The following is a 22,585-nucleotide window of genomic DNA, read 5'->3' on the forward strand; positions in this document are numbered from 1 at the left end:
ATTGAGCGTTTTGGACAGAGGTGAGTTCATAACGCTGTAACATTAGAAGGAAATCAGTGTTTCTTTATGGTTTAGGTATGGAAAAGGTGCAATTAGAATATACAAAAGGGAGATAGAAGGAAGTATGCACATATAGTGTATAAATATACATACTTCCTTCAACAACATGTAAATGTTTACATGTTACACACATCCTCACTGTACAGTAGTCGTCCTGTTTAGCTTGGGGTTATATTTGTGGTTGTCTTCAGTAGAGAGATTTGCATAGCCTCCACTTTTTGCAAACAGCAACAGTGTATCCTGATACACAAATATCGTCACACTATATTGACTGACTGGCTCTGGGTCTCAAATATGCCTGATGTAAACAAAGATTACAGTTACAACATTGACACCAACTAGTGGTTTTAATGCTTTTTAATGGTTTTAAGGAGTCACCATGGGAAACTTTTTAATACCGGCTTTGATTAACAGGTGTCAAAACCACCTTTTTTAAGTTAGACTTGTCTCACACCCTTTAGTAATTAATTTGCACTTTGCTTTAAAAGGACTTTTTTTTCTTCATTGAAACAAACCTTGAGTGAAGTGTAATGGTTATATTTAAATTAAACAGTATTTCCTAAATTGATCCTATAGGTTTTTACAGTGTACATGCAGTCAGGATAAATTATAGCACAATTGTACACTTTTATCTCTAGCATGGCAAGAATTTGTAAATAAAACAACTATTTTATTATTATTACTGTTGTTGTTGTAGTTGTTGTTGTTGTTGTTGTTGTTGTTGTTGTTGTTGTTGTTCAAAATGTAAAACTGAAGATGAAAGGTGTCTGGTTCTGTTTCCTGCATTATGTGTTTATAAGCTTAATTTTATTATAATTATATACTATAAGAACCTTAATTTTCAAAGTAACTGGGAAGTATATTACTCAAGTACTTCAAAAGTGTGTTTAAGTATGTCTACAGTATTACAGTAAGTTGGGTCAACGTACTTGATTACTTTCCACTATGAGTCAAATTTTAATCTTTCTATAGTAAAGATTATTAGTCATTTATTTATCATCCACTTCTTTTACATGATGCAAAGCTATTTAAACTGTGTGCTAGAAAGTGTTTAGTGTACAGAAGAAGTAAATAAGGAGCTTTATGATAGCAGAAGAGAAGGTTTTAGGAGACTAACTGACTCAAAGAGCAGCAAACAGACTGACTTTCATGTCAGTCTGGAAACATGACATCAATGCAAATATTTTGCAAACAAAAATCACAATGTCATGCTCTATGAGACCACCCCCCACACCCTCCACCCCACATACACAATCCATCCTGCAGTGTTCAACTGATGTGCTCATTACCTTGATTTTAATTTACGTGTGCACCTCGTAGTTATTGAGCACAGGTAGATTTCTGTTTGCTAACTGAAGCAAGGTTGACAAATTAATCGTTTGCTTCTGTGTGGTCTATGTCTATGGTAAGATCGTTTTTTCTATTTTTAAAAGAGATGTGAAATTGTGGTTAGATCTACATAGCAATTATAATCTTGATTCTATATCTTTATCTTAAAAAGTGTATAAAAATTTGTCTGACTTAATGTAACAACCATATTCTTTCCAACGTCAGCTTGCCATGTGATTATTGTTTCTGTGTTGAAAACAAATTAAATTAGGTGTACAAATGTCTCATTTAGTGTAAAATTTCTAATCCAAAAAAAACAAAAACAATACTATATGGTGAGTCAGGTCAGCTGCATAGCAGCTCTGCCATCGGTGTGTGAGTCTGTGTATGCTTGTGTGTGTGAATGGGTGAATGAGATGCAGTGTAAAGTGCTTTGAGAACCAGCTAGGCAGAAAAGCGCTATGTAAGTGAAGACCATTTACCATTTACCGTTTACTTTGGTCCAATGGTTGAACAGAATATCTTCCAAGGCCCAGAGAACTCTTGTTCTCTCGTAGTGTGATCACCAAGATGATGATGTGAGGAAGTCAGCCAGTACTTCCAAGTTAAAGCTCTTCTTAAAGAAGGAATGGGCTAAAATACATCCAAGCTAAAGTAGTGCAGTTTTCAAAAAGATTTATCTGATGTTCATGCTGCCAAAGGCACTCAAACCAGTTAGAGAAGACAAAGGTTCACATTTCTTTCAGCGTTTTCCTAAATTGTATTGGAAAATGTGTTCAAGTTTCAGGTTATTTTTATACTAAAAGGATTCCCACGGGTGTACTGTAACTGTCACAAAGTGTGGTGAAAACTAATAACTTCTGATTGTATTCATACTTGAAAATGCAAAGTGATGCAAAAAAAAGGAAAAAAAGATAGCTGATGATAAGATGTGTTGTAACAACTAATAAAATGGTCCAATAAAACCATATGACACAAAGACTGTTGTCAAAGTGATCCAGACACGGAGGGTTTGTATTACAGTATTAAGATTTTTATGGCATTTATAGGCCCTGTTTAAAATGAAACTGTGACTGTGGCATGATTATTCACTCATTATTATAGAATCAGACATAAATATTGTGTGTACATTTATATTTAAAAATTTTAAATGTAGTTGCTGAAAATCACAAAACAGTTTTCTAGAATCCTTCCGGTTTATTGTGTAGAGAAGCAAAAGCAGGTCTGATACACCAGCTGGAAACAGCCCGGCACTTTAAAATATGCTATTTTAGGAACATTGAGCAGCTAAATAGTGTGATAGGCTAAAGCATGTAGAGGAATTGAATTGACCAGGTAGCTAAAAGTGTAATACAGCCACCTGTATATACTAATTGAGTAACACATTCACCATGACATCACTGAAAAGTCAATGTTTGTGTTTACAGCTGTTAACTACCTTAAGTGACTATGAGATTAATTGATTAATCTTGGGCTTAATATTAGTGATTATTTCAAAATAATCCAGAGAATATGTGCAGCTACGTGTCTGTGGTTGCACTTTGTGTTGAAATGTTGTTTTTGCCATCTGATTGGACCTCATATTCAGCAGCATTCAGCGTCTGGGTTGGTTTCAGCAATGTGGAGGACTCATTTGCTTTGAAATTTCCATTATACAAATGAGTGACTTCCAGGGAAAAGAAGACTCATAGGTATCATTCAGCATGATTTATAAAAAGAATCACCAGACAGTTTTCTACGTGACCTCAGTCCACCCGTAATGAGCTCAGGCACAGAGAAGGCATCGTTGTCGTTTGATCTTCTTCATACAGTAGAATTTAAACCCATTTGTTACAATCAGTCACGGTAGTAACTGCAAGAAATGTTTTAAGTTATGAAGCTCTAAAGAATTTACTGAATGAGAAATCACAGTATTTGCAGCACCTCAATTGTACTGGCTGGTTCTAGATGCACATACAGGTTTTTTTAAAGGTTTTGGTTTAAGATCAATTAATATGTGACAAAGGTTTAAAATGTCTGCTTTTATTTCATGGTATTTTCATGTATAAAGATTAAACCACAGGGTACTAACAGATGACCCTAACTTTAAGTGAGCAAATGCATTGATACAGACTTAAAAAATGTTACACAAAGTCCCAACTATTTTGGAAACACTTTAGTATCTTTGTTCAGTAATTGGTAATATACTTTCACATCTTTCTCCCCACAGAGAAACAATGTGTTCTAGAGTTTTTCTATTTCTGATGGGAGCTTTATACATCTGCTGTCAGGTAATTACACAACTCAGACTGTGTTATATTTTTCTATATGTCAAGGTATCATGCTATAAAGGCATCATTTATATATATAATTTCAAGATACATCTAAGTTACCCATATGACAACATGACATGCTTGTTCTTGCTGTTGCAGGTCCTTTGTCCAGGTGAGTCACTAGGCTACTTTATAAAATAAATACCTCAGCAAAACCTGACAAGACAGGGCCAGGATTTATTCTGGACATAACTCAACAGATTGCAAATTTACATTTTAATCACGCAGTGATGAAATGTATCATTTTGCTGTTAAAACTAAATTATGTATAATAGAGTATAAAGAGAGTATAAACTCTCTTCTTCCAGTGGCTACAGTATCATTGCTCCAACATGGCTAAATCTCCCCATGAGCACATGTTTAAAGTTGTTGTTGCCAAGCGGTTAAGGTGATGGACTAGAAATTCATTGGGGTTTCCCCCCGCAGGTTTGAATTCTGCTAACAATGCGGTTTGCATTTTAGGGGCAGCAGTTAGCTCACTTGTCTATAAACCCACAGTCACTGGTTCAGCTTTCAGTTCCTCTTGTCTACATGTAGAGGTGCCCAAGATCAATACATCAACACCCTGCAGTGGCACTGGCCTCCACTGCAGCTGTCCAAACAACAATTTTCTCAAGGGGATCAACAAAGTTTGTCATTATTATTATTATTATTAACGCATATCATGTTGTTTTAGGAGATTACATTGCTGAGCTGGTAGTGGAGAGTAACTACACAGTGGATGCCCAGGCCATCTTGTCAATTTTGAATACAAAAAGCCTGCAACTGAACAGTACACAAGGAGCTGACTACACAGTGACCATCTCACAAAATGAACTGGTAGCAGGTACCATGTGGAGCACTTTCTTCTTTCTCTGGTTATTACTGTGATAGGGGAGAGAAAGTAGGGAGCTTTAGCACTGCTGACATAAACTAAACCGTTCATTTTAGAGATGTAATTTATAAAAGAGATACAATTCCCCTCTGGACTGCATATTGTTTAGCTGGCAGACCTGTTAGCCGGAACATACGCTTTCCTAGGCCGTCTTATCGGGTCCTAGAATGGCATGGCGGTGGAGTAGCTCTCATGGACTGATGGATGCATTCATAGCCTCCAGGCTGACTAGAGACAATCCCAACAGCTTGATTGGCAATTATGTTCCTTCCTCTTCTTTTGGTCAAATGTGACTGTACTCATTGCCCATCCTCTCTCATAATCACACCGTGGACAAAAAACATGAACCAAAGAGTGTGCGTGTGTGTGTGTGTGTGTGTGTGTGTGTGTGTGTGTGTGTGTGTGTGTGTGTGTGTGTGTGTGTGTGTGTGTGTGTGTGTATACAAGGTATGACTTGTCTTATGGACACACCTTTTTTCACTTCAAATAATACTCATGAATATGTTTAATGTTGTTGACTGAAAGGATGGTGCTTTTCTTCCTAGAGTGTCTTATTGTTGGAAATGAGGCTACAGAATGTAACTGTTCTACTGGCTACACCTGGAGCAATGATGTGTGCTACTACTACAACTGTTGCACTGAAACTACTTGTAAAGCCAATGTGTCCGACATCACACCACTCTGCGTTCACAAAGTCGACGGTACCAGTTTTATTTCCTTTCATTTACTTTCTTCCTTTCCTTGTTTCGGTTATATTACAGTATATTTTTTTTATAAATTAATATGACATAATGAAATAACAGCCACAATAATCTTTGTAATTGTGCATATGACTTTGTTTTGATGTTACTCATGTGCCCAGCTATTTCTACTGTACAAAGATGATTATTTGCTGCAATAAGTGATAATATTTGCCCCTTACACAGTTCATATCAGTGGAACAGTAACACTTTCACAGAGTTGGGATACAACTAAATCTGCCCAGGTAACATCTCACACTCATCATAAATAAACACTCATAAATTCCAGAAAATGTTAGCTAGTGTAACAAGTCAAATATAAATAATTCAATGCTTTTTTTTTTTCTAAGCTTCAAAATATCTTACAAAGACTGAACGGCTTACAGTACCTGAACATAACAAAAAGGTAATGTACTTTGTAAAGTAATTAAATTTATTTTTGAGGGTGTGGAAAGCAATACAAAGATAAACAGGAATGTATAGAAATACAGGCCTCAATGTCACATATATAAACATTTTTATACATAAGGGAAGTATTACAGTGATACTGACCAAGAAAAAACAAAAACCTGACCCGCATCTTTCAGATGTTCTTAATATAATAACAAACCAATATAATGCAAATGCAGAAGTCCATGTCAATAACCCTATGAATATGCTCTGTGTTATTGCTCTTTTATGCTCCAAATATCTTAAAGCGGAAACAACAGTGATTTTCAGGCAGTAGTCAGTGTCAGACTGGACACTAAAAAACTTCAAGACATTGTGACAACCCTGCAAACCACACTGTCAGCCACAGTTTGGGTCAACACTTTAGGTCAGTATAGACTTTTGCGGTTTCAACACAAATTTAGATCATCATAATTTAGCTTATCTGTGTATTGCATGCTTCCTCTAGTTCATGATGTACATTATGATGGTATATGACGGTATGTGGCCATACTCACAGTACTGTAAATGTGCAAACCTGGCATGTCTGGTTTGTGACAACCCTCCTTCAGGTCGCCTCAAGAGATAGTGTCAACACCAAGGCAAGGTCTTGGTGACGTTTTACTGTGAGTTAGTGGGATTATTTCACTAGAGAAACAGCTTCGATCTCAATACAATGTTTCCTGTGATTGTGTTAATGATTATAGTTTCAAGCTTGCCTGTCTGAAGTCCAGGTCCAGCACATGTGCATATACAATACAATCCTAAAAAAGATTGGAAGTTGTGAAAAACATGCTATCTAAAAAAAAAGGATGATAACAAAACATCTCAAAAAAGGAGAGACACGGTCAGGTTTACCATGATGTAGTGTCCCCTCTTCTTTTAGCAACTGTCTGTCAACAAAAGTACAGCCATTGAAAGGCTACAGGTTCTATTCCTAGCTTCATTCACTATTACATATTCCTATTTTTTCATTTTGTCTTCTTCACACAGGAATGGTCACTATGTTGTCCCCAAACACTACAGTGTGCTATAATTCCAGTCAAGTGTTGAAATGTACTTTTGAGGAGGCGACAGACAGTGCTGGCTGGAACATGGCTCACAATGGTCAGAGCTTTATACTCAACACTGGCACTGTGGTCCAACTCGACAATAACTGTACCACACCACAATACAACTCTTGTACTGCACTTACAGTCAAGAATGTGACAGGTGCCTGGGCAGGCAAGTACAGAAGTTTCACTGTCCCCTAAATTGAGACACAGGCTAAACAGAAAATATGTGTCAATGTATTTATTAATGTTTTTTTTTTTAGTTGCAGTTGTCTCCATTAGGTCTCACCATGGCCATTGTGCCTGTTGAGTGACTGGCACATTGTACAATCATGATCAGAGATCAGAGATGTGATAGAGTGGGTTACACTCTAGTGATTTCCTTGGGCCTTTAAGTGTTGCTCTAAAATAATTTTTTTAATCTCACAGATGCTAGTGTTTGTATTGTGGATGTTTGTTCAGTTTGATTTAACAGATGTTGATTATTTATATATATATATATATATATATATATATATATATATATATATATATATATATATATATATATATATATATATATATATATATATATATATATATGATTATTTATATATAAACACACACATATTCTGCCCATTGAAGCTATAACAAATCATTAAAATTTTTATAGGAACGTATGAATGTGGATTTATCACTGGGTCAGTGAGACACACAGCCAGGAAACACCTAAGTGTGGCACTCCTCCCAGATGTGATCACAATGGTAACCAGTCCTCTCACAGGAGACTGTTCACAACAGCAGACTGGCAGTGTTAACATTACTATCTTTACCACCATCCCACAAACTACAGAAGAGAAGTATGAGGTTTGGTGGAGCTACAAGGGTACAGGGAGAAATACTCTATATAACACATGTAAGATATATCTATCATCATCTATCTTTTAAATGTATCTGTTATACTGCATAACAGAGAAATGCCATTTTAATTACTACAACTACTACATCATTCCTTCATAAAGTCTGTACTACCAACCAACAAAACCCAGAAGCTAATACCTTTCTTTCATTACAGCTAATAATGATTCCCTGGTCTATACATTCACTGCTCCCATCAGTTGCCAGGAAACATCTGATGCACAATATTTTAATGTGACTTTTAAAAACACTAAAGGCCAAGAAAGAAGCACAAGAGTGGACATCCCAGTGATTTATGGTACATGATTTCTTAAAAATGTGTAAATAATTTCACTGTTCTGTGTAAGTTTAACTTATTATTTTATTTATTGTGATATATATACTGCTCATGGATTTAACTAAGTAAATAGGTACAGTAAGAGCCTTTCATTGGATACTTACTGCATGGTTGATTATGTTTCAGCTGGCAATAAGTTGTTTAACCCTAACTGTTGCACAGAGCATCTTTTCATTTCTTAAACAACCATGGTACTAAAACCTTAATGCAAATCGGGGTGTGAAAACATGTTGAGACATTGCAGAAGCTTATTTAAATGATTCCTCTCTGAATGTGTGTGTGTTTATGTGTGTTTAATCAAAGCCAAAGGTGATCCAAGATTTTAGAGTATGTGACTTTTTTTGGATGAGCAGTGCATTATCTCCTGTCAAAATATTTAATTTCTTTGTTTTGAATTACTAATTATTATTAACTAAAGATTGTCTTAATCTATCCACAAGTGGGTAGACGTTTCTGTGAGAATGAGACAGATGAAGTCCTTTGGCCCAAAACCCCAGCTCAAAACACAGTGGTAAATCGTGAATGTCCAAGTGGCAGAGTTGGCTATAAGGCACGCACTTGTGAAGGCCCAAAGTGGCAGCCAGTATTTGACTACTGCATCAACCAACAATTGAACAAAGTAGTAAATGACGTAGATGTGAGTATGGACTAACTAATTCTAATTCTAACTAATTTAATGATAAGATTATTCTAAAAGAATGATCTTGAGACTGTGTAGCTTTCCTTAGTGTATGGAAAATCTACAACAAAACAGATTGGAAGGATTTACAAATGTCTAAACCCATTTTTTATTTATAAAGGTATGATATAAATATCAAAGCCAAAGGTGATCCAAGATATTAGAGTATGTGAGTTTTTTTTTGAATGAGCAGTTTGTATAGGTTTATTTAGATATGTATACAATACTTCACAATTTTGAAAACTTGAAAAGGTCTGAAAAAGTCATTCTTTATCTATACTGTTCTAGATCTAATATACCAAAGCTCAGAATGTACACATTGTCAAGTTCTGCCTTTTTACCAAGTCACTTTTTGATAAAATTATTGAATAAATTAACTGACAAGATAATAAAAAACACAAAATGATTATTTATTTATCATTAACTAGGTGAAAATACATCACATAGTAGCAAGAGTTCTGATGGAGAATTTCGAAGTGGTCATTTTATACATGTAAAGCTAATTATGATCATTATTATTATTTCCTATACTTACACTATACATTCAATTATCTGCTGTGATGTTGTGTTATTACTGTAACCTTAATCTCATTACCTTAAAATTGGAATATTTTCATTTTCAATTTGAGTCCATTGGTTTAATTTCAGAGTTGCAGCAGTTTAGATACCATCAACATTTTGTGTAAGGTTGTCATTTGTGCTTTAGTAAATTATTACATGGAGATATTTGTTTTTCATTTTTAGAACTTCCTGAAGGGGCTAGGCGCTACCCAAGAAAAGGCCGTTACCATATTTCAAGGACTTAACAACTCTTCGTCCACCTCCAGTAACAATATTGCTGACATATTTGCATCTATTGACATTTTAAATCGCATGTCCGGTGCATCAGACAATACTGTCTTGCAAGAGGATATCTTTCCTGTAAGCCACTACTAACTATTTATGCTTGTACTGTTATACATGTGCAGTAATGACAAATGGTGCTACTTTGGTTTACTGTTTCCAACATTTTTCAAATTAAGATGCTAAGAGTCATGGAGATGCTTTTTTGATTAATTAAACATTAAGTCAGCCCATACTTATCGCAAGTAGAGCGATAAGGATGGACTGACTGCCACCGGCTTACAGTACATAAGCTCTTCTAGACAAAAAACATCTGGTTTGACATCAAAAAATCAACATAAGACAAAATATCAACATTTCATCTTTAATTTCCAAATATTTAGAACTGGATCTGTTACACAGCTTTTAAGAGAACATTTTTTGTTTTTGTATTGGATCCAGATAGAAAAACCTGAAAATAATGTTTGGATGGAAATGTAGTTCAGCCAGACCTGGGGTCAGATGCAAAAACTTAGCACAAAGGAAATATCCGTATAAATTATCTTGTTTTGGGAATTTAGTACCCGAAATAATAACTCTGGAATGAATATAGACAAGCAAAATTCCACTCACACCATTCACCTTAAATGCAATTTAAAACACTCTTAGGTTGCTTTCACACCTTAATTTATTTGCTTTGGTCTGAATCAGTTCATGAGTTTGTAACATTGCAGCAATTTCTCCTCTGTCCGGTTTTCAAGTGAGCCAAAAGACGTCACTTCAAACTACACGAGAACGTCCTCTCTGCTTATTGGTCAGATGTGTCTGCTGCGGAAACTTAAAAGTTAATACAGGAAGAAGGTGAAGTGTTGTGGACTACTGTACGTTTGTGTGACAATAGGGAGATGATTTCACTATGAATGTTAACACAGGTTGGTCTTCCCGTTGATTGTTTTTTACCTTACATCGCTTGCAGAGTCTTCAAACCTGGTGTCTGTGACGAACTTCACCTCCTCACGTCTCCACGTTTATCCTCCATTAATCAGACAGCATGTTTTAGGTGGACAAACAAAAAAGATGAAAATTTACACACTAACCAAAGCCCTCAAATCATCCGATTCATAGCATTTGGTCCCGTTTTGGTTCGGTACGTGTTCTCACCAGGAGGACCGCACCAGAGTTCGCTAAGTGATTACCTCATTTTGGGGGTCTCAGTGGGGTTGTTTTGGTGTGCACTCGAGTACGATTACAGTGTTCACACCGGACAAAACAAACCGCACCAAGAGGGAAAACGAACTTGAGTCCGATTTAATCGAACTAAATCCTGTAGGTGTGAAAGCAACCTTAAACATCAATGTGTATATGGATACCATTCTACTACTCCTTAGACCTGTCAATGGGAGAAAGGATGCCAATATGTTTGCTAGATGAATGTAGAGGCTCCATCCTCTTCTTAGACCCTGTCCTACATTATTATTATGTAGGACAGGGAAGGCATGTTGAGTAGGTTTGTTGACATGATGCAGAGAAGGAAGGTGGACATGCTGTGTGTCTAGGAGACCAGGTGGAAAGAATACAAGCTTATGATGAGGGGTTGAAGTTGTTTTCCATGGGCTGTTTGTGGCTTCTCTGGGCTCAGAGGGATGGGTGTCTGTGTGAGGAAGGCAATCAACATAAAGTGTGGTCGTAGGAGGGCAGCTGGCACAACAATAACTGATTGCAGGGGATGAAGCAAGAGGCTGAACAGGTCTGTGGCTGGCAAGCTTTGTTTTTTTTTAAAGGAGTTTGCCAAAACTGGAGTGAGGCACCCAATGGGAACAGGCACCTCTACGGTGTATTCTCACTCTTGCTTACAAAGAAATATCCAACAAGCCTTGTTCTGGCTGGGTTCATGCTGGAAGAGGAGTGTTTTTGAGGGCCCAAATATATTGCCAGAACCAAGTCAATTAAAAAGTGAGTCTATTTTCAAAGAATCTGTGTGGAATGGGGGAAAGGGAAAGGAATAAGGAGGCTGTATGCAAGGCAGACTGAAGGAGGCTTTTATAGGAGCAGAGGGGCACAGGTGAAACTAATAAGGTCAATGAGTAAAGTTGGAACAAACAGAATTAATAAATATAGCATTAATATAAGGACATGGGACAGGCAGAGGAAAAATGGGGCTCATGACAGGATCTTCTATTACTCTAGCCCATGTATCACATCAGAATTAAATTCAGTAATTGGTCATTTTAAGTTAGCCTACAATACTAAGGGTGGAATACATAGAATTCTAAACTTATTTGTAGACAGAAGTATAGTGACTTGTGAACTGTGAGAAACATGGAGCTCTAGACAGGATTTATATGACTCCTTCAGATAAGAAAAAGTAAAAGACACATGAATGGATAATAATTACAGTGTATACACAAATTCAAATTAATTGATAACTTTCTAAGGACCGGTACATAGAGCTTATTAAAGGTCCAGTTGACTGCAAAGGCTATAAATATTCCACTTGGTTTTTGGCCACTTGGCCTCTCAGCTTCTATTCTTTTGGCGGAGCTCTGATTCTACCATGTTCAGCCTTTCAGTAACCTAAAGGTCAAACAATTAATTGTTATGTCTTCATCGTGTGAAGTTTTACCTAAATAACCAAAGTAACAGTCAGAGGAACCTGATTACATTTAAAATGCTTTAAATAACTCATTGATCGTAACTGTGTTGTGTTTAAACCTGTATGTCATGATTCCAGGACTGAGGAAGTTTAAAGAAAACACATTATTGTGTCTTTATATTTGTTTATTTTGTTATACTGCCGAGCACAGAGCACCTTAGATAATTCTCACTTTATATGTAGCACACATCAGTAGAGTAGTTTCAAGCAGACTTAAGTATCAATATCACAATATCAGGGGACATGAGGAACCTTTACAAAGACTAAAAGACACAATCATGTGTCGACTTTGAACAGCCTATTTAACCTCTAACAGCCTTATTTTCAGGTGTCAGCAGCTTTTAAAGAGTATTGGATTTATACCCCATTATTATAGCACTGATCAGTCTGACATGAGTGCAAACTGCCATTCAGGCTGCTGTTGTGTATGCTATATGTTTACACGGCTTTCAAGTCACAGTAAATAATAATCTACTAACTATTTACTTTATGAAGTGCACTGTATGTTACCTACTGTTTTTATAGTTAACAGTTATAAAGCCATTTAGGAACTACGAAAGTGTTGCTTACAAGAATTAACTGACAAGGAATGTACTACCTATATAAACCCAATATCTTCCCACATAAAATAGTCACTACTGCCACCTGTAGGTACTAGGTATTACTCTGCAACTAAAAGCAGCATGCGTATAGCCTTAAGCCATAAAACTTTTAAAAACAGAATAACCAAAGAAAAAAGGAAAAGTGGAAAGAAAACACAAATGTTCATGGGCATGTAATACAGATACATAATAAAGTATATAGAACAAATGTCGTTTTCCATAGTAATCAAGTTGAGAAGTGTTACTGCCATTAATTTGCAAAATGTTGTCTGAAACAGAGCAGGGCAGAGAGGTATTCTGTTCTCTGCCTGTTTTTCGATCTAAATCTGACCCCTGGTAGCTGACTCTCCCTAATAACCAGACATTTCAACATTCTCCTAGAAAAGTATAACAAGCAAAACAATCTCCATGACCACAAAAAGGGGTTTAGTACAGCTTCAAATTCTGTTGTGGTTAGGTTTAAGAGGATGCAATGGAGAGTTTATGGTTTGAAAGAAATTTCTCACATGAGAAAGATGTAACTTAGCACAGTTTTTAAAATTTCTTTCAATTCCATTTCAGAGTTTTATTAATGCAGCAAGCAATATGGTGAACAACAACTGGAGTGCAGTGAATGATTCAGTTCGTCATACCATGTCGTCAACTTACCTTCAGTCTGTGGAGGGTCTGGTGAAGAATATCAAGGTTAACACAAGTCAAGGAGTCAACAGTCCAAATTTGGAACTCAAATTCTGCTCTAGTACAGAATGCAATGTATCTGTGTTTGACATTGGTGTAAATATCAACAAGACCAATGGAACACTTAAAACTGTTGCTGTGAAAAATCTAATGTATAAATTAAGAAATAATTATATGAACATGACACCTACTAGACTCTTATTATCAGCCACACTGGAGGACAACAACGATCCATCTGTAAACATTAGGCTGGAGTTCCCCAATGACCATTTGAACAACACTAAAGCTTTATGCGTCTTCTGGAACACTGCAGCGGGGAACTGGTCAGATGTAGGATGTACTGTGATGAACACCAGTGATGAAAACCGTACAGTGTGTGAGTGCACCCACCTGACTCCATTTTCTGTGCTCATGTCCAAAGGTGAAGTACCTGCATCGAGTAAAGTCTTGGATATAATCACCAATGTGGGTCTGGGTGTATCCGTCTGTTGCTTGCTGATCTTCCTCACCATTGAATCTCTAGTGTGGTCGGCTGTGGTCAAGACCAATCTTTCACATTTCCGTCACACAGCTATGGTGAACATCGCCGTGTTCCTCTTGCTCGCCGACGTCAGTTTTTTGGCTTCTACATCTCCTGATATTCTCTCTGAGACCTGGTGCCTAGTGTTGACCGTATGTAAACACCTGTTTTATTTGGCCATGTTTTGCTGGATGCTGTGTCTGAGCATCGTGCTCGTCCACCAGCTCATGTTTGTCTTCAGCCCACTAAGGAAAAGAGTTTTCATTGTCTTCTCCAGCTTTGTGGGCTATGTTTGCCCAGTGCTCATAGTGGGATCCAGCTATGTGTACACCTACTACACCAATAGGCCCTACTATGATAAGGAAACGTGCTGGCTAGTTTTTGAAAAACCTTTGGAGGGCTCGATGCATGCTTTTCTCCTTCCTGTGGGAACAGTTATTTTGACAAATCTCTTTTTCATGATGGTTGTCATCCTCACACTAATGAAGTCCTCAATCCTAGAGATCAACAAGGCAGATGATAAAGGGACGGCTAAAAGCATCTTGAAGGTGGTGATCTTTTTAACACCTGTCTTTGGAGTAACATGGATTTTTGGCTTCTTTAAGCTCATGTTGAAGGAAGACGGACCCCTGTATAATGGGGTTGATTTCTGTTTCACCGTACTCAACACCTTCCAGGTAATTTGACAGCAACCTACACCCCAGAGGTTGATATTAGAGCAGCACCGAGCGAAGCATCATACCTAAAAATGTATCTGGTTGGGTTGCATTGATTATGTTCCACTTTGGTGACCATGGTTGTACAAAGAGTCCATCTATGATGCTACACATCAAATGAACATTAAATTATGTGTTGTGTTGGTTCGAAAAACTTTAATTGCTAATACAGGATAATTAGGATTGGAATTTAGGAAAGAAACTCCAAACTACGCGCTATACAGTATTTCTTCAAACACACTTTTCTTTAAACAGTAGCACAGCAGTTTGAAACCTGTTACACATATTTTGTCTCTTGCAGGGTGCTTTCATTTTGATAACAGGATGTTTTACAGAGCAGAAGGTAGGTTTGTCATTTTAGGAATTCTTATGTATGCCATAGGAAGCATGAGTTTAAACCTAGTAGCCCAACAAAAGGCTGCATCATGTACAGAAATGTTGCCAGCTATTTTATTATTAAATGTGAAATCAAACTCTGTGCTTTTCACAGGTTAAAGAGGAGCTGCTTAAGATCATACTGGTAAGTTTATGTTAGAGCTCTGTTAGAATCACACCTTGCAGTGAGTGTATGTGGCCAAGAGAGTATTTGAAAATTCATTTAAAAATAAAATTTAGCATTGAAAACAAAGATGGCATTACTGACAAAATGTCATTCACTTAAAACATATACTGTACATCTTATTTTATATATTTACAAATTGCTTTATTTTTAAATTAAAATCTCCCAATTTTATTTTAATTTTAATGGTGGTAGTGTCACAAGCCTCAAGCTAGAGTGACCTGTGGACAGGCACAGTATGTATCCTGTTTTATCCAGGAAAAAGCAGAGACAGGAGACATCAGTTGTGTTCGTTCAGCGGGCTGTTCTGATTTTAGTGAATAGAAATATCTTTCGTTTCTTAGTTGCACCTCCTGATTTTCTTACATTCAATTTAATTTTATTTGTGTAGAGCCAAATCACAACAGAAGGCAATTTAAAGTGTAAGGTTTGAGCCTATAAAGTATAATTGTATAAACATTCAAATTATTTCTTCTACTACTTCAGAGTTGTTAAATTCCCAATGGCACCCAGGGTAAATTCCCTTTCACAGTTGGACTTACTGTACTATCGACATACAATTTCTGCATTCACACAGATGCCATCCAATATCAGTAACCCTATCCTATTAAAATATAGAACCTAAATGTACAATATGACTCCCGCTCTGTACTACAACAGATTTCCAGAATACACTGCATCAGAAGTTAAAGGAAATAAAAGGAAATTTTCTGTTTTGCTGATTTAAATATTTCATCCACAAAATACAGCAATCATAAACAATAGTCTATGTAGTGTTCAGTAACATAGTCAAGAATCTCATAACATCAGTTGGGTTTTGGACTCGTCCACCCAAAAGCTACATTGAGAATGCAGACAAAGGTGGCCCAAATATTTTGCCCATATCTGATTTCTTTATATCAGTCTGAAAAGCCCAAGTGACATGAAATCCAATTTATTATTATTATTATTTTTGTTTTTTATCAGACCTTGGCCACTGTGTGGTCCTCACAGATACATATCAGATGTTTTCCAATGCAACCTCTGTCTGAACAGTCAGGCCGCATTTTACCTTACTTTGACGTCTCTGATGTTTGACATACATCATAACTCTGAGCCAGTGTGAGCTTGGATAATAACAGACATGGCTGCTGGCAGTAATGGAGGTAGTCAAAGGAGGAAAAGTGTGGACATTTAATATTTGGGGAGATACCTATGTCCAAGCAAAACTTGAAGGTTCTTATCGTAATTGGGGTGTATACAGCTGCATTCTTGTTTACTTCCATGCACATACGTACTGCACATGACATGACATGATTAAATATAAAATGCATATACAGGGTTTTTAAGAATGACAACTTTGTTTTTAATTCCAAATTTACATTTTCAGTAGTAAATACTGTTATCACTGTTCTAGCCTCATATATTTGTATATGCCTCATATAATGTCAAAACATGCGTGTCAGTTAAGGCTCAGAATGTCAGGTTTTGTCTGACACTATTTTATTTAGAATCTGAGAAAAGAGGGAAAAACAGAGGTATTGCACAAGCTTTTGTGTGTCCCTCATTGGACATGGCCAATAAAGCAATTTGAAGTGTTCTGAAAAAGAAAGAAACCACTGGTGTAATAAGTAACATACTTTAAATAGAAGAGCAAATAATATAATCATTGTGAGGACTGAGAAGAAAACCTACAAACAACAGTTACTGACATCACCGACAACCTAAGTAGGAGTGAATGACCATTGGAATGTGTGGGGGAGGTTGGCTACAAATATTTATAGACTGATGAGACAAAGCTTTACCTCTTGGAAAACTGCCCAAGTTAATTGCTGGGCCTTGAAACATGCATTTCACCTCATATCCACTTTATCTAAAACCCCAGTGTCTTACAAATAAAATCATGACTGCCACCCAATCCACACTGCACCGGCCCCCTATGCTCCTTCCTGCGGGTGGTGGGCCTACAGGAAGTCGGTTCCACGTCGCTCCTTTGGGCTGAGTCCGGCCGGGTCCCGTGGGAAAGATCCCGGCCACCAAGCGCTCGCCTACATGCCCCAACCCCGGGCCTGGCTCCAGGGTGGGGCCCCGGTGACGTTGATCCGGGCGACGTAACAGTCCTTGATTTAATTTTCATCAGAAGGGGTTTGTGAACTGCTCTTAGTCTGGCCCGTCGCCTAGGACCTGTTTGCCTTGGGAGACCCTACCAGGGGCTTAAGCCCCCGGCAACATAGCTCCTAGGGTCATTCAGACACGCAAACCCCTCCACCACAGTAAGGTGGCATTTCGAGGAGGGGTCGGATCCAGGAGGAACAATGCGGTTTTCGTCCTGGCCATGGAACACTGGACCAGCTCCATACTCTTGCTAGGGTGCTCGAGGGTTCATGGGAGTTCGCCCATCCAGTCTACATGTGTTTTGTGGACTTGGAGAAGGCGTTTGACCGTGTCCCTCGGGGCATCCTGTGGGGGGTACTTCGGGAATACGGGATTCGGGACCCTTTGTTAAGGGCCATTCTGTCCTTGTATGACTGGAGTAGGAGCCTGGTGCGCATTGCCGGTAGTAAGTCAGACTTGTTCCCGGTGCATGTTGGACTCCGACAGGGCTGCCCTTTGTCACCGATCCTGTTCATTATTTCTATGGACAGGATTTCTAGGCGCAGCCAGGGGTCGGAGGGAATTCCGCTTTGGGGATCACAGGATTTCATCTCTGCTCTTTGCAGATGATGTTGTCCTGTTGGCCTCATCAGACCGGGACCTCCAGCAGGCACTGGGGCGGTTTGCAGCCGAGTGTGAAGGGGCTGGGATGAGAATCAGCATCTCCAAGTCCGAGGCCATGGTTCTCAACCGGAAAAAGGTGGCTTGCACCCTCCAGGTTGGGGGGGAGATCCTCCCTCAAGTGGAGGAGTTTAAGTATCTTGGGGTCTTGTTCACGAGTGAGGGTAAAAGGGAGCGTGAGATTGACAGACGGATTGGTGCATCGGCAGCAGTAATGCGGTCGGTGCACCGGTCCGTCGTGGTGAAAAAGGAGCTGAGCCGAAAGGCAAAGCTCTCGATTTACCGGTCAGTCTACGTTCCTACCCTCACCTATGGTCATGAGCTTTGTGTCATGACCGAAAGGACAAGGTCGCGGATACAAGCGGCCGAAATGAGTTTCCTCCGTAGAGTGGCTGGGCGCACCCTTAGAGATAGGGTGAGGAGCTCAGTCACCTGGGAGGAGCTTGGAGTAGAGCCGCTGCTCCTCTGCATCAAGAGGGACCAGTTGAGGTGGCTTGGGCATCTGTTTCGGATGCCCCCGGGACGCCTCATAGGGGAGGTTTTCCGGTCATGTCCCACCGGGAGGAGGCCCCGGGGAAGACCCAGGACACGTTGGAGGGACTATGTCTCTCGGCTGGCCTGGGAACGCCTCGGTGTCCCCACGGAAGAGCTGGAGGAGGTGTCTGGGAGAGGGAAGTCTGGGCATCTCTGCTTAAGCTGCTCCCCCCGCGACCCGGCCCCAGATAAGCGGATGAGAATGAATGAATGAATGAATGAACAAATAAAATCAGTCAAATTACTGTAATTAGCATTGTCCTTCCAATGGTGTGAAATGTGCACAATAACTTCTTTTTTTTTCCTCAGGCAAAATCAAAAGGAAAAAGTGACACTATGAATCTGATTTCAGCTACAGACCCAAAAGACAAATGAAGACCAAGGTCAGTGATGTTTTTATGACAACTATGATTCCACAATAAGTTGGGACACTGTGTTAAATCTACATAAAAAAACAAAACTAATGGAGTTGCTAATCTCATAAACCCATATTTAAGTTACAGTGGAACATACAGTAGATTATCAATGTTTAAACTTAAGAAGTACAATTTGAAGAAAAAAATATAGTAATTTTGTAATTGATGGCAGCAAAAAGTGGTGCTAACATGGCTGGAAGAATTTTGCAACATTTTGCAACTAAGTAGATTATATTGTAAGTCAATTACATAACTGGGTATAAAAAGATCATCTTAGAGAGTCCTGTCTTTTGTGACCAGAGGTCTACCAATCCTGGAAAAATCTACAATACATAATAGCATCAAAAGAGAATGTAGAGAAATCACTGTGTGCAAGGAACAAGGTTAAAGTACAATACTAGATGTCTGTGATCTTCAGGCACCTCAGACAGTACTGCATTAAAATCAACACAGGTAACCAGCACTCCTACTTTAGCGGCATGCCGTTTAGTGTGACACAAAACTTGGACATCAGTTACACGTCGCCTTTAATACATTACTGGTGAATGAACCGTCAGGTACTTTTTCTAGTTTTGGAAATGATTCAAAACACAGTTGATGCACTTCGACTACAACATGAGCATAAACTATGATGGTCACAGATTCAGTTTCCAGCAGCAACTTCTAGGTAATGAAAGGCCAGACCTTACACTAATTGAATATTTGGTGCATCTTTAAACACAAAAGATTACTAAGGATGAGGATTGTTGTGCAGGTAGAATCCTATGTCAGACAAGAATCGTCAACTTTTTTCTCCCAAAACTTCAGCAACTGGTCCTAGGTGGTTACAGATTGTTGTTAGAAGAAGAGGGGATGCTGCACTGTGGTAAATGTTGTCTAGTTGCTTTTTGAGTTGCTGCCATCGATTTTAAACTTCACCCTTTTTTTTCTAAGGAATTGAATGATGTTCTAAGGTGAATAAAATATACGTTTATGAGATTTTACAGTGTCCCAGCTTTTTAAGGATTTGCTACATCTTTTATGACACAAGGGTTTTTTTTGGTAGCATTGTATTGTTTTTCAGTAAATATTTATGTACAAAGACTAACATTTACAAAATAAATTGAAACAAGTGAGTTAAGGTTAGAGAAAGAGTCACATTTATTTAGTCACCATGTTTTCAGTTTTTTAAAATGTTACAGGATCAGAACAAATGATGAGTTTTAATAGATCAGATGCAGATCCTCATTTTATAGCAGCAGGTTAAAGTTTGAAGATTTTAAAATGCTATAAAATAAGAGTAAAAAAGGAAATTTACCACTAACCAGGAGCCAGTTTTTATGCATTTCTAATACTACCTCTGAACTGTGCTTTTATTGGGCCCTGTTCATCCATCATGCACTATGCCAATGCACAGTTCTGGTTAATTTACACAAACTTAACAATGAAAATAGTTTTTATTGTTGTTATTGTTAGGTTTTGCTGTGGCAATGATTGATCCTGTAACATCAGCCCTGCTGTCTCAAAGTGGAATTATTTTATCTTAGTTTTGTGAACCCAGTTTATACATGTTCTAAATATTTGTCATCTCTATATTTCAGATTGGGGATAAGGAAACTCACATGTTCATGTATGCGGCTCTACTACATATGAGAGAGCATCGTAGATTCTTTCTGTCTTAGATTATATATAGACCTTGTCTTATATAATTTATCCTATAGAGCTCCAAATATGTAGAGTATTAATAACTGCAGCTAAAACTGATGAAATATAAAATTCATTCATGCAATGTTTATTTTAATTAAATATTATAATGTACACAAATCAGCCACATGCCTGATGTCATGTAGGCCAAAAATAGCTCTGATTCAACAAGGCATGGTCTCCAGATATGTAGCAGCAAGAGCTCAGTTGTGTCAGTTGTGAGGTGGAATCATAGTGAATCTGGGCACACACACGTGCTCGTCCACATGATGTAAATGAAAACCTCATTCATCAGACCTGATAGCTGCCTAATATGATGGTGACTGTAATGAGAAAATCTATGTTCACTTAACCAGTCACTTGTTTCTGTGGTTTGTGGCTGGTCAGTGTATACATATTAGTAAAATAAGTAGAGGTTTGAACATTAAGCCATAGTCAATCTAGTAAATATTTACATTTGGATATTTTTTTTTCTTAGAACAGATCCTCCACAAATGTTATCCATCTTCAAAGTACAACAATTATTTTATTTTATTTATTACTAAACATAATTTATGTTTCTGGTTTCTAAATTATGTTTTTCACTGTATATATGTCAGTGTTTATCCACTGTTATCCTGCTTTATAGATTAGTTCTTCTTATATTAGTAAGTAAGCCTTTATAAGTAAAGTTTGTTTTATAGTATATAACTCAAGTATCTTGAATTGAATTCTGAATTTTACCAGTGTCGATGGCTAATTGTCCCCATTTCAACTTAAAAATAAAATTTTCCTTAATTGAAAATTGTGTTTTCATTAAATGAAAGAATAAATCCTCCATCCCCATTACCTTTCTGTTTAAATACGGTGGCCACTACACCTGTGAGCAATACACCTTCTGTTTTGTTTATGTTTTTTTGTTTGTTTGTTTGTTTGTTTTGTTTTGTTTTTGCATGTATCAGGCTCCTTTGTTTGGTTGATCACCACAAACACGTTCTGAGGCTTGCTTGTTTCCCTCCATAATATAGTGTGTATTTCAGATGTAACATGTGTGTATGATTTGCATTTTGTGGTTTTGATTTAAGTGTTGTCCAAATAGTGTCAATGTGATTAACACTTTTCTTGGTAATGGAACAAGTATACATGTAAGGCATGCAAAAACTCACAAACATGGAGTGCTGTAACTGTTGCAATAAATATATGAATCAGCTCTGACTATTCTAAATGTGTTGACATTTTTTTTAATTTGTTGATTTTTTCCTAGATAAGTTAAATAATTACATCTCCACATTTGCTTCAGCAGTGTCACAGCGCAAAAGAGACCATGTGAGCTGTCAGTTCAAAAAGGAACAAAATATCATAAGTAAAATGTTTTACAAGTACTGCACATGTGCATCCCAACTTGTCGTCCTTAAAGTTTTTGCCATCTCTATTTTTGGAAATGTGTCAAAAAATTATAGTTATAATTACATAATGTGGACCCAAAAAGAATAATGTGGACCTATCTTAAACTTTATTGCACCAAAAAGGGAAAGGGGTGGCAGCGTGGAGAAGGTGGAACCAGGCTTAGACACCAGGACCTTTTGTCCAATAGGTGGAGCTCACTCAGCGTCCATGAGGGAGACACAGGTAACTTTTAGACTGGAGAACAGATAGTAGACTATTCTGGAAACACTACAGATCTGAACTCATATTTGCATTTTGGGCTTATGAACATCTCTGCTATCACTTCATACATTTGAAATTTTTTCCCCAATACCAATACAGACATTGATTTGAGGCTTATGACCAACCATAATGACAGGAATCTGTAAATAATACAGTACATTAGAAGTTATCAAAAGACACACAGGTGAATTTAAAGACGTCATTCTTCATTCACATGTTTTTAGACAATTTACAAACTCAATAGCAAAAAAAAGTTGGGACACTGTGTAAAACCTAAAATAATGTGGATAAA

The 22,585-nt window shown here is 37.7% G+C and overlaps 1 protein-coding gene across 1 annotated transcript; it reads left to right on the plus strand.

The window, feature by feature from the left end:
• Positions 1-1,376: 1,376 nt before the first annotated feature.
• On the plus strand, positions 1,377-21,828 carry LOC113148930 (adhesion G protein-coupled receptor F4-like). Its single transcript, XM_026340685.1, has 18 exons — positions 1,377-1,465; positions 3,599-3,659; positions 3,801-3,813; positions 4,378-4,527; positions 5,121-5,276; positions 5,502-5,560; positions 5,666-5,721; positions 6,014-6,132; positions 6,738-6,968; positions 7,449-7,691; positions 7,851-7,991; positions 8,471-8,667; positions 9,454-9,630; positions 13,348-14,661; positions 15,002-15,043; positions 15,191-15,220; positions 18,857-18,930; positions 20,544-21,828. Exons 2-17 carry the CDS (start codon positions 3,606-3,608, stop codon positions 18,920-18,922), a joined length of 3,048 nt encoding a protein of 1,015 aa, XP_026196470.1. The 5' UTR covers positions 1,377-1,465; positions 3,599-3,605; the 3' UTR covers positions 18,923-18,930; positions 20,544-21,828.
• Positions 21,829-22,585: the final 757 nt, after the last annotated feature.

Source organism: Anabas testudineus, chromosome 24, assembly GCF_900324465.2.
Source record: "Anabas testudineus chromosome 24, fAnaTes1.2, whole genome shotgun sequence".
NCBI classification, from domain to species: Eukaryota; Metazoa; Chordata; class Actinopteri; order Anabantiformes; family Anabantidae; genus Anabas; species Anabas testudineus.